Here is a 12,550-nt window from a genome sequence, read left to right as displayed (position 1 = left end):
TTTGAATCTAGGCGGGTCTTTTCCTAGCTGTGGGGTCTTTGGTACTTATTTCGTTTCTTGCAGCCTCAGTTTACCCATCTGTAAGATAAAGGTGCTATGAGGTCAGAGGCATGAAAAGCCCAGAGGTCTGCAGGGCTGCAAGCTTTAACATGTAGAACCCATGTGTACAGCAGCACAGACTGAGGTGAGGACAAGCATGTGGCTGGGTACGGGGAGATGGTGGGGTGGGGGCCGGTCGATGGAAGGTGCAGGATTTGCGTCTGGGAACCGGCCAAACCTCATGGGTTGGTTGGGTCCACAGGGCTTTCTCCCCAACTCAGGCTGGGCCTTGGTGCTTTCCCTGCCAGGCCCAGAGATCCCGAAATGCTGAGCTCAGGCTGCGGAAAGCGTGGCAGGAAGCTGCGGGAGGAGCCGGCTATTTACCTCAAAGTTAGAGGCTGGCTGGGACTGTCCCCCACCCACGCTGCATTCCTGAGCGCTCCTGTCAGCAGGAGGCCAGGCCCAGGGAGGTTGCAGTGGAGGAAGTGCCCTGGAGGCCAGGCACCGAGCCTGGTGGGCAGACACTGCCCCCGCCCAGCTGCCCCTGCGACTCGGGGGAGGACGGGCTCAGGGAGGTGGGAGAGTCTGGAAGATCCCAGGGAGAACTGCAGGCCCCACCCACTAGGTGGACAGAGCCCCTCACATGGCCCTCAGGTGGTGGGGGCATGAGCCCCTGCGACAGGCTGGCTGGGAGATGGAAAGGCACTTTGACCAAGGGGGGCCTGGACCCTGATTTTAGTCTCTGGCAATGTGAGCCCCCTCATCACCTGTAGGTTACACACAGGAAGGGAGAGCGTCCCCTAAGACAGCCCTGCCCACAACCACTACAGCCACGTTCAGACACAAACGCGGGCAGCCGGGGGGAAGGAAAAAACCTCACCCACAGGCCGAGGAGATTTCAATACAATCTATATTATCTCATATATATATTTCGTCCTCACTTTATTTGCTCACTTCTGTCACGCATTTAAAATGTCACAGAGACCAAAATAGAGCGGCTTTCTGGTGGAACTCATGGCAGTCATACAACGAGATACAAAACTAGGGGACTCTGTCTTCTCATACATCATACAATTAATTTTTCAAGTATCTTTTATGTACAAAGAGCTACTCTATCTGGAAAAAAAATTAAAAAAAAAAAGACAAAGTAGGTTATGCATCCTAGGAAGGAGGAGGGGATGGAGCGGTCTGGCAGGTGCTCCCGACCCCGTGTCCCCAGGGACCATTAGTTCCCTGCCACTGAGCTCCCCCACCCCCACCTACCATGTGGGCAGACAGTGCCGGGCAGGCAGGGACCAAGGGGGCTGGGAACCAGCAACACACTTTGGCCTGAAGGAGAAAGGAAAGCGAGTCGGAGAAAGCAAATGCAGGGGGAGCCAGGGCTGCTCCTCAGCCCGCGCCTGCCCTGCCCTCCCGGGCAGCTTGGGGCCTCCTGGCCAGACACCTCCCCGACAGGCATCCAGAAGTGACCTCCAGTACCCCACATGGAGGCCTCTGGGCCCCCGAGGGCTGGCTTGGCCACAAGGGCAGGAGGGAGACCAGGAAGACTGCTGGGACCTGACCCTCGTCACAGATCCGACAGGGACCCTGTTCATTCCAGGAGGGACCAAATGAAAGATTCCATGGTGAATGCCAGAGGCAGGGGCCCCTCTCCCTCACCCTACCCACTTCCGGAGAGTACTGCAGCCCCAACCCAGTACTGTCTGCTAAATGCCAGAAAGCTGTGTCTGCAGGAACATGCATTTTGTGCCCAGCCTCTTCCTAAGCCAGGAGCCAGGGAAGCCTGGCCTGCCTGGGGGTCCAGCCCTGGGAGGCCCCAGGTATATGGGTACGGAGGGGTGAGCGAAGGGGACTTGGTGGTCCTGGCCACTCCTGAGGCCTGTCCAAGGGCTCTTGGCCCAGTACTGCAGGACCCTCTGAGTGCCAGCAGCTTAACAAGGAGCCCCCAGGGAGTGTCTGGGACAGACAGGGGCTAGGGAGGGAGCTTTCATATGTGACTAAGGCACAGAAGAGAGGAGCCGGGGGGGCCAGAGGAGACCCTATGTGGACAGGGCCCTGGGAGAGGGGTCTGAGGCCACTGCTGCCACCTCCCAGCTGCATGGCCATCCCTCCCACCCTCCCCACTGGACTGTCTGCCTCTGGACGCTGGTCTGAAATGTGGCGACTCAGACCTTTCCCCTGAAACGGGAGGGAGAAGCCCCAGGGAGAGACCAGGGACCAGCACAGGTTCTGGCTGCTCGGCCTGGGAAGGAAGGTGGGAAGGCCCTGAGCAGCCCAGGATCCCTCCAGAACTCTGTCAAGAGGAAGGACCCAAGCGAGAGGGCAGTGCGGACCGCTGGGTGTCCTCGGCAGGCCTGGAGGGGCAGGAGGTGGGCAGAGGTGTAGCCACGGCAAGGACACCCAGGGACCGGAGGCCCCTACTTCAACAGAAGGGCCCAGAGGCCCCTGAGCACCCTCCCTAGGTGGGACCCATGGCTCTTGGGGTCTGGCTCTGATCCTTGCAGCATGCCAGGTCGGCCTGGGCCAGGAAGGGGGTCCACAGAGCATCCCCGTTTCCTCCTCCTGCCTGGGGTGAGGCAAATCTAGCATGGGACAAAGATGGACAGGGGAGGGGAGCAGGCGGGAAGAGCCCAGGTCAGAGTATTGCACGGTGTAGGGGGTGGGCTGGGGCCTGCCAACCTCAGCCCAGAGTCTCGCAGGGGAGAGGTGTCTAGAAGGCTGCAGCCACTGGTCCACACGCAGCGTTTGGCCTGGGCACAGCTGGTCCCGGCACGCCCCACCACAACACGAGCAGCAGGGCCGTGGGAACTGCTCCACTGTCCTTTGCCCCTTGCCCAGGCAGTGCGGGGGCGGCCATGCAGGAATATTCCTGAAGGCTCGGGGGTGAGCCTAGGCGGTCCCCCTGGGCAGACAGCATCTGGCCGTTCCTCTGGAAGTGATATGTGAGTGTTTCTGGTCCAATAAATAAAGGGCAACGCCAAAGCTGTGCCAGCCGCCTCCTGGCTTGGCTGTGAGGCTGGGGTGGGGAACAGCTTGCCTCGGGCCAAGGCGCCAGCACTCCCCCCACTGCAGCCCGCACCTAGAACTCGTCGTCAGAGCTGAGCAGGAGAGTCTTCTCGTTGTCGCGGGCACCACTGAGGCTGTGGGAGCGTGAGAGGCCGTGGGCGCTTCCGCGCCAGGTGGGCGCGGGCTCCAGCGTGGACTGCTGCGTGTACTGCTGGTAGGCGGGCGAGAAGTTGTGGATGGCGTCCTGCACGATGTCGTGCGGGTTCATGGTCTCCTTGAGGCTGCTGGAGATGCTCTTCATGGGGGCGCAGCGGCCTGCAGGGCAGGAGGGGCGGCGAGAGGCGGGCGGCTCAGCCCCTGCCCCTCGTGCTGGGACAGCGCCCCACCCCTAGGCTGCCATTCAACCCCCTCCTCCAGGGGCAGAGAATGGGGTCTAGGACGAGAGGAGGGGCAGACAAAGGAATGACTCCTCTGGCGAGGGAGCAGGTGTGGGGGGCAGCCCCGAAGGGGTGGCCAGGTGTCAAAAGGTCACTGGCAGCCGGGTCAGGCGGGTAGGAAGGGATCCGGGATGCCCCAGAAAGACCAAGACAGGCTTGGCACTGACTGAAGTCGGGCGTGTTGGGGACAAGGGCCTGGCAGGCAGGAGGACCTGGGCTCCACAGGTGCTAGGCTCCTGCCCCCCACAGCCGGGGAGAGGCCCAGGGCCCAGCCTGGCCTGCACCCACAGGGAGCAGACAGGACGCACGGGCTCCCCTCCCCGCCCTGGCAGGCTTCCTCCTCATCCACTAACGAATCGTCCCCACGGGCTCAGAGGGGACGGTCCAGGCCGCAAAACCAAGATGGAAGGTTCCAACCCTGGAACCCAGGTCTTCTGACAAACTGTGAGCTCTTTCCGCCCCCCACGTTCTCTGCCAGGGAAACATTGCTAAATCCCCTGAGATCCCGTGAACGGCACTGTGCCCCCAGGACTCAGCAGGGCATATTCCAGAAGGAGAGAGCAGGACAGAAGCAGCAAGCTCTACTTGGCAGGCAGGTGCTCTGTGCAAAGGAGATGACACAGAGAAGGAACTACATACAGAGACAGGCATGCCAGTGACAGTGACCAGAACTGACATGCAGGACAGACGTGCAGACCCAGGGTGGGACCTACCGTAAGGGCCGTACGTTGGCACTGCCCACGGCCAGACCCGAGGCAAAAGCAGGGCAAGGGGGGCGGGGAGAGAAGCGGAGAAATAGAGAAGACAAGAGACAGCTGAGTGAACAACGCGCGCCCACCACCAAGGCCCGCCAGCACCACACCACTCGTCCTTCTTCCCCTCTCCCACCGGGCACCCAGGCAGCTCCAGGTGCCCTCTGGGGCCTGGGGGGACGTCCCCCTAGGGATGACTCCTGCCATGCCTGCCAAGGGATGACGACTCCCATGTGCTCACGCCAACAGGGGCTATCCTGCCTGGCGGCCAGCATTCCACCTGCGGGCCTCGGCAGGACACCCCATTCCCCTTTTCTTCAGGCGTGGCTGGAGCTACGTGTGCACCACGTGCTTTACAAACCCCACAACGCTTCACAGACAAGGAAACTGAGGCTCAGAGGGAGGAGTTACTTGTGCAGATCACAGCAGAGCTGGCTTTGCACTCAAGCCTAACCTGAGGGCTGAGAGGGGCTGGGCCCCTCGGTAGAAGGTGGCCAAAGGGCCAAGGACAGCAGGGAGGCAGGCGCGGGCAAGCAGCGGGCTGTACTCCAGCCACGCTGTTTCTTGCCGGGGTAGGTGTGTCTGAGGGCAGCGTGGAGACAGCCCAGGCCAACAGCAGAGAACCTCTGCAGAGCCCACCATGCAGAAACGGTCTCTGAATGGCCCTGCCTGCTCCTTGGGGTGGCCCCAGGCTCCACGCTCACAGGTGACGTTGCTATGGGCACAGGCTCTGCCAGATCAGGTCCAAGGGAGGTTGCCCTCAACACTGGGTGGGTGTTTGCTAGATGCTTCCGACTGGGCACACCAGCTTGAAAGCCCTGGCCAGCAGAGGGTCAGGCACAGCGTAGGTGTGAAACCAATGACTGAAAAAGTGACCCAGGGCACCCAGCGAGCAAGTGTGCTGGGAGAACAAAACCAGCACAGGCATCTCAGGGCCTCTTCCCAACCAGGGAAGGAATGAGGGAGAGGGAGGAACGAAGTGGGCCTGCTACACGTCACGCCACTCACATGGGGCCTGGTGGGAGGGCCTGGGGAAGTGGGGTTCTTGCTGCCAGCCACTCGGGAAGACAGCTGGCAGCAGCCAGACTCCAGGGTGGAAGTGTTAGACCAGGAGGCTGCCCTCTCCCCAGTCCCTCCTGCCGCCTCCCTTGGTAAGTCAGTTTCAGACATTCCCAGCCTCCTCTTCCTCACCCTGCTAGAACCATCCCCCCACCACACACACTGCCTGGCAGCTGCTGCCCTCCTGGCCCACTACTTCCCTGGCCGCAGCAATCACCCTGGGAGCTCTCAAAGCACAGAGCTCTCCCGGCACACCCTGTCGGCACACCCGTCTGCCCAGCCCCGCTGCCTTACTGAGGAACCTCTGAGGGCGGGGCTGGACACGGCACTTTCAAAAGCTCTCCAGGGCATTTTCCTACACAACTGGGGCTGCTAACCACGCTTCTGGCAAGGAAGAAGATTAGCAGGTGTAAAAAGAAAGCTGTTAAATGCTATTACCATTTGAGTCTGTTTCTTAGAAGTAATTAGGTTTTTTTGTTTAAAAAAAAATGAACTTTAGAGATGAGGAAATTACAGGACAAAGTGGGTAACTATGCCCAGTGCTGGGTGTCAGACACCCTCAGGAATTTGTCTATTCATTAGAGTCTCTGTCCCACTGTCTATATCACCTCTGGGTGTGCACACTCGACCTGCTGCAGGAGACAGGTGGGCTCAGCCCCAGGACCAACTGGTAGTGCTGGTGCAAGGGTGCGAGCCCCTCCTGGTCCTGCCCCACCAACTTGACCTCTGCGGCCCCTTCCCCACGTGTAAGCTGGGGATCCTATGACCTGACCCAACCACACTTGTAGGATGCTGAGAGGTGGGAGAGTCCTGCTGGGGCGTCTCCCAGGGCCCGGGCTCGTACCTTGCGCGTCCAGCCTCTTGTCTGCATAGACCTTGTAGGTGAAGGCGTGCCGCAGGGCCAGGGCTGCGAAGAACATCTCCACACAGATGATGAAGTCCTGGTAGCCGGCAGCCACGGTGCCCTCACCCACCGACACGCGGGCCGAGTGGATCTTGGGGATGGCCCCACACTTCTCCAGGATGGCCAGAAGCATGCCTGGACGGGGAGCACAGGCATCTGGCCCCAGACTGGACCCCTTCCCAGGCCCCCTCCTCCACACAGCTCTGCCCAGATGCCCGTGTGCCCCAGTGAGGATGGGAGTGGGGTCACGGTGGCCCGTGTAGGGCAGGGATGGCGACACAAGCCTTGGCCTCCGGAAACCCCACTCTCCCAGCTCCTGGCCAGCTACCAAAATTGAGACATCACTGATTATGTGGGGTCTCCTGGCTTCCCCCATTCAAAGCTCCCCCTGTAAAAAGCTCTCAAGGGTGCCGGCTTTGCCCCCAGCAAGTGTCCAGTGGACTGAGGCCCCTGGAGCTCCAGGCCAGGCTCACCCAGGACAGCCCCACACCCGAGCCCACGGCCACCAGGGACAGCAAGCAGAGGGAGAGCCCGACGCTCAGATGACAAGGAGCACAGGCGGCCTCGCGGCACTGGGAGAGGCTCACCCTGCCAGAAGGAGAGGAAGATGACGGACTTGACCATGAAGAACTTGAGGACGGGGCTGTAGGGGCTGAGCAGCTCCCGGGTGGCGAAGTAGAAGAGGAAGAGGGCGTAGAGGGCCAGGCTGACAGAGATGTTGTAGATGATGGTCACATAGAGGTAGCCGCTGGTGACGCTGTGGGATGGAACATCCTCTGGCTGGACAGACCCTTGCAGGGACGGGGCCCACCTCTGTCCGCCTTCCCGTGTGCGACCCCCACGGTCCTTAGCTGCGCTCCTCGAGCAGAGCTCAGCGAGCCACTGGAGGAGGGGCAGGCGATCAAAGCAACAGACGTGGGCTGGGGTGGGAGGGGTGTGCCCCAGGACAGCCAGCCCTGTGGCCTCTGCTTCACTCATGGGTGTGCCTAAGCTCCAGGGCCCACAATCCTGATGCGGACACCAGTGTGGAAGCCAGGGCCATGCTGGAGGCCACAGCCTGACAGTCCAGTGACAAGCACCAAAGTAGGTGACGTGATCAAGTCATGCCCCCAACCTCAGTTTGCTCCCCTGCCCTGGCAGGGCTACCGTGCGGGTCACAGAAAGTGTGTGAAGCAGACATGCGGTTACTGTTGCTGACCCCAGGTGAAGTATGTGTGGACAGTTTACACAGCAGAGGCTTTATGCCCTGGGCTTGGGGCCGGCCCGGACCTTCTCACCCCCCACCTCAGAAGGGGTCGCTGCCCCTTCGTGGCCTATCCCCTCGTGGCACCACTCTGCAGCTTGCACGTGAACATGACTGCCACCAAGGGCTCATTCCTGGGCCGACAGCAGGTCAAGGGCGAGGGTGGCCACTGCCAGGGTCAGGCTCAGAGGCGCAGGGAGGCACAAGCACCACAGCCCACAGAAGGTCACAGCTGCGGGGCCCATCTGGCCACTCCTGCCCTGAGCCAGGGCACCAGCCTGGGCAGGACACCACCCGGCGCCCACACTCCTTCCCCACACCCAAGGCAGGGCCCACTGCTTACTCAAAGTCCCCGTCCCGGTATTTGCCAAAGGCCTGGAGGACCACCGTGCTGACTGCCATGAGGGGCTTCACCACGCAGAACTGCAGGGTGGCCTGTTTGGGAGAGAGACGGTCAGGAGTCGCGGAGAGCACGGGAATCGTGTGAGAACAGGGACAGAGGGGCTGGTCTCATGTCCTGCTCCCAAGGGAGGGGCAGGCAGAATGTGTGGGAGATGACAGTGCAATGTCCTCATGTGAGAAGACACAAGGAGGACGGAGGACCAACAACGGAGGGCACGACAGGCCAGGAGACAGTCAGCAGAGAAGACTTCTTGGGGAAGGGAATGTCAGGAACGTGCCGGAGACCAGAGGCGCACCAGGCTTCCGTCTGGGCCCAGAGGCAGAGGGTGGATGGGTGCGAGGGGTTGAGCGCTGCTGAGGGGCAGCCTTGGAGGGGTGGGCGGAGCTGGGACCTGCTGGAGGAGCTGGCCACCCGGGGGGGTGGAGGTGGGTGAGGGCCTCCTCTCATCATCCCGTCCACCCCTGCTCTGGTTCCTTGCGCCACACTCTGGGCCTGGATCCAGGGCTTGTGGTGAGCTGGGGCCTCCCCGGGGACAGCGATGACCCACAGGAACACCAGGTGGGGAGGTGGGAGCACCCAGAGTGCACGGACTCCGGAGTCCTGGAGCTGAGTTTGAACTGCAGCCTGACCCGCTTCTAGCTGCAGCAGCCCAGACAGTCCTCGGCCTCTGAAATAGACGCAGCCAGCCCCGACCTCCCAGGGTCCCTGCTGTGGGGACAGCAGAGCCAGACACAGTGGTGCCTCTTGGAGGAAGCCCACCTCTGTGCGTTTAGCGAAGGCTCCTGCCAGCTTGCTTACTGCTGATGGATTCCTTAGCCAGGTTTTCCCAGTTCCCTACAGAGGCCCCAGAAAACTCAAGGGGCATCCAGGGTGCCCATGAAAATCACTAGAATCAGCCTTCGCTTGAAGACAAGTAAGTCTAAGCCACAGGCCCCTGCAGAGGAGCTAAGGCAGTGGTGACAAGGCGATCAGCAAGGCTGCACTAGCGCGGCTGCAAGTGGGGCGAGGAGCCTGGGTAGAGTGCGTGGCCTGCTGGACCACATCCCTGCCCTGAGTGGGGATCTGGGACAGGCCTACAGGGGCGTCCGGGTGGCCTACACCATGGGACTGTCACACGGAGAGGCGCGTGGATGGGCAGAGGTGTGGTCCCGCTCTCAGAAAGCCCCACAGAATTTCCCTGGCCCCATCACCCCACCTGGAGGAAGTAGGACTGCCATCCCCTGGGGAAACAGGAAGAGCGGCAGTTTGCGCGATTCTCGCTATGAGCCTGGCAATGGGCGGGAGCTGCTCCACGCCAGCTCACTTAGCGCTCACATGGGCACCATCATCGTGCTCACGTTAGGGACGAGGAAACAGGCATGGAGAAGCTGAAGTGGCAGAGAGGGCATCAGAGCCCAAGCCAGCAGGCCCCAGAGCCACACCCTGGACCAAGCAGCAGCTCCCAGCTGGCCTGGACACCAGGGTCACCTAAGGAGCTTTGATCAAGTGCCAGGTCCCCAAGCTGCTCGATCAGGCTGCAGCAGAGCGGGTGGCCGATTTGGGAATCTCTGCTTTTAACAAGCTCTCCAGAAGCTTCAGACACTGGGAACTCGCCCGAGGATGTCTCAGGCCCAGCCCTGTGCCTGCTGTGGTAAAGGCACAAAGAGGCTTCCTTTATTCTCTTTCCTCTTACTGCCTCTCCCGTCACCTCCAGGACCGACCGCAGAGCAGAACACCTAGCCCGTGGGGCTGGGGAATAATTTATAAGGAGGCCATGCTAGCTAGCAACCATGAGATCAAAACTTCGCAGACAATATAATCATTAAACAAGGCAGTGAGTCACAGCTGGCCCGGAACCTGGCCTGGTAAACAATGGCTCTAAATGCCCCACCCTGCGCCCAGGACAGTTTTAACTCTTTCCCCGCAGTTCCAGTGGTGAGATTCTGAATTTAGAAACACACTAGGGAAGGAGGATCTGGAAACAGAACTGGAGGCCCGGCCCGCCCAGGTAGACCTGTGGGTGTGCCCATACTGAGAGTCTGGCCCACACGGAAGGAGCAGAAGGGCCAGCCCTCTGCAGGCCACAGTGACTCGGCTGTGGCTTTGGTTTCCTCTTGTGCCGACTACTCCCGGCGATGCTGGAGAGACTGCCGGAGGCCTGAGGAGCCCCTCGGCCTCTACCTCCGAACAGGAGGCCACAGGCCCTGTGCGGGCACTGTGTCACATGCTCTACCTCCATTCCTGCATCAGTTCCTCTCAACCATCCCTGGCGATGAGTGTCATTATGCCCATTTTACAGAAGAGGAGACTAAAGCTCAGACAGGCTAAGTGCATCACCCAAGGTCACGCAGAGAAGATGGCTATCAGACTGGACGGTCAGATGCCCAGGCCCACGCACTTAACACCAACTCACGGCCGCCACCCACGGTACTTCGGACCACAGGGAAGGCAGCCGAGGAAACCAGAGCATCTGAACTGCCAAATGGAAAATGGGGAAGAGACTAGAGAGACAGCACAGGCCCGTTCTGTCATGTGTCTCTGATGCCGAACCCTCCTGCCCTCTAGCCGCAGCTGGTGAGAAGTTTTCAAACTGAGATTCTAGAATCTCCAAGCATTTCCTCTGATTCTCACACACCAAGACTTGATCAAAATGAGCCAGAGTTTGAGATCAGCTCCTGCCCAAAGCTGCCCCAGACATTCCCAGGAAGCCAGTCACTGCCCCTCTGAGTACCTGCTAACACACCTTCCTAACAGTCTGGAAAGGCGGGTGCCGGGACTTGGGTGCCTCACAGGGCAGGGGACCTCCACAGGTGGGGTCAGGGCAGCCTGAGGCAGGCTCTCCCCTGCTGCCCACAGCTGGGGCTCCAGGGCACAGACCCAGACTCCGGGGCCAAGCCTGCTCCTCCTGCCCCGGCGGCTGCGGGGCACACACCTGTTTGCAGAACCGCAGAAATCCAATGGAATACGTCTTTCCCCAGAGGCAGCATGTGCCATACATACAGCTGGACCTGGAAGAGACAAGCGAGAAGGGGCTGGTGAGCCAAGAGCCGGGGTGTGGGAAAGGTGGGGCTGGGCACAGCTGCCCTCCTGCACGTGCAGACAAGCTGGGACAGGGGTCTGGGGCAGCCCTGGAGCCCAAGGCCAAGCACAGGATGGGCAGGGCAGAGTGTCTGCACGTGAGGGATGCAGGGCTGCTCTGGCCCTGGGTGACAAACCAATTGGAGGGCACTGAATGGAAAAACCGCAGGAGAGAGAAATAAACAGGAAAGGACCGAGGTCGAGACAGGAAGAGAGAGGAGAACGAGCCAGAGAGGGCCTCCCAAGAGGCCAGATGAACGCTCTTGCTCAGGAAGTGCGGGAGAGCACAGTAGGTCACGGTCACAGGCAGAGGTGGTCTGTGTGTCCAGCTGACGCCAGGGCAGCTCAAAGAACGCCAGGCCCAGGAAAAGGGGTGCTTTGGGGGTTGCCAGGACTGGCCATACTCACTCGATGGGCTTCCCTCTGATCTCCGACATGATGGAACTCTCTCCCCCGAGGTACTCGTAGCACAGGCTCAGGAAGTTGTAGATGACCAAGGCTGCGAAAAGGGCCCAGAGAAAACCACTGAAATTGGCAGAACAGGCCCCAGACGGCGGAATTCTAAGCAGCGATGGAGGCGAAGGAGCCACGGCCGCAGGCAGCAACAGGAGGAGCCTTGGGACACAGGGATGTGCGAAAGGAGCCGGTCCGCAGAATGCGCAGTTAGTGTTGCATTTGTAAGTTCAAAGCCAGGCACAGCTAATCACCTTGCTCGGGGTGCACATCTACACTGCTGGTCAGGCCGTAAAGGAAGGCAAGGAGGGGACTGCCACAGTACAGGACGGTGTGGCGAGGCTGAGATCGGGGTGGGCGCTTGCGGGGTTCAGGGGGCTGGCACTGTGTGCATTCTGGGGTGAAACGGTATTGGCTTTACAATTATTAGTTTTATGCGCTTGTCTGTGTGTTATAGGTTACAGAGTTTACACCAAGACGATGATATAACATTCTCCAGAGGGATCTTGGGAGAAATTCTAAGCAAGAATGAGAGAGCGGAACCTTCACCCACTCGACAACCCGCACCTACAGGTACATGGTTCGTGCACCGAACTATAAACTGTAATGAAACACGTGAGAGTGCACAGAACATAGCGCGAATGTCTCGGGAAGCTCGGCCGCTCATGCAGGGGTGGGACACGCTCAACATCACCACAGAGACCCAAAATCCGTAACAGTGAGCGACGGCATGGTCAAAGTCTGCTGTAAACGTCGACACTATAAATACTGCTATCTGTAGTAACAAGTCCCCTGACCAGAGGATTTCTGCTGGGTCAGCAAAAAGAAGGCTGCTGCCTGCACAGTGCTAAAGCACATGCGTGTGCCAGGATCAAGGAAAGAGAGCAAGTACAGAGAGAAGCACGATGAGGGAGAGGACACAGGAACCAGCAGAGATGTCCAGCAAAGGCACAAGGCCAAGGGAGTGTCAGAACAGGCAGGGGGAACAGAAGGTCAAGGGAGCCTCAGTGGCCGCACAGGTAGAGGGCTCTTTCCCATGTGATCCTGCCACCCACTGCAGCAGAGCCCTGCGAGGCTCCCTGGTGCTGCCCCCCGGCTTGGCACTTGGTCTTTCAACAGGTGGCCTGGTCCCTGTCCACGCTCATGTCTCTGTGCAGTGGCACTAAAAGCCCGCCTGCCCCCAGGCAGGTTCTCTAC

General features: G+C 60.2%; 1 protein-coding gene across 2 annotated transcripts in view; it reads right to left on the bottom strand.

Moving 5' to 3' along the window:
• Window positions 1-2,966: 2,966 nt before the first annotated feature.
• The window catches only part of TMEM184B (transmembrane protein 184B), a 42,200-nt gene continuing 32,616 nt past the window's right edge, over window positions 2,967-12,550 (bottom strand). Inside the window, exons 4-10 of one of the 2 annotated variants that reach the window (XM_045552879.1) lie at window positions 11,309-11,399; window positions 10,755-10,830; window positions 7,784-7,875; window positions 6,785-6,954; window positions 6,138-6,332; window positions 4,196-4,216; window positions 2,967-3,360 (exon numbers count right to left, since the gene is read on the bottom strand). In XM_045552879.1, the coding sequence (XP_045408835.1) occupies window positions 3,119-3,360; window positions 4,196-4,216; window positions 6,138-6,332; window positions 6,785-6,954; window positions 7,784-7,875; window positions 10,755-10,830; window positions 11,309-11,399 (887 nt within the window). In that variant the 3' untranslated portion in view covers window positions 2,967-3,118. The remainder of the gene's footprint in view (window positions 3,361-4,195; window positions 4,217-6,137; window positions 6,333-6,784; window positions 6,955-7,783; window positions 7,876-10,754; window positions 10,831-11,308; window positions 11,400-12,550) is intronic. The other variant, XM_045552880.1, reaches the window with a different exon arrangement.

Source organism: Lemur catta, chromosome 6 (genome assembly GCF_020740605.2).
Source record: "Lemur catta isolate mLemCat1 chromosome 6, mLemCat1.pri, whole genome shotgun sequence".
NCBI lineage: Eukaryota > Metazoa > Chordata > Mammalia > Primates > Lemuridae > Lemur > Lemur catta.
The sequence above is the reverse complement of the archived record's forward strand: the minus strand, read 5'-3'. Positions and strand labels throughout refer to the sequence as shown.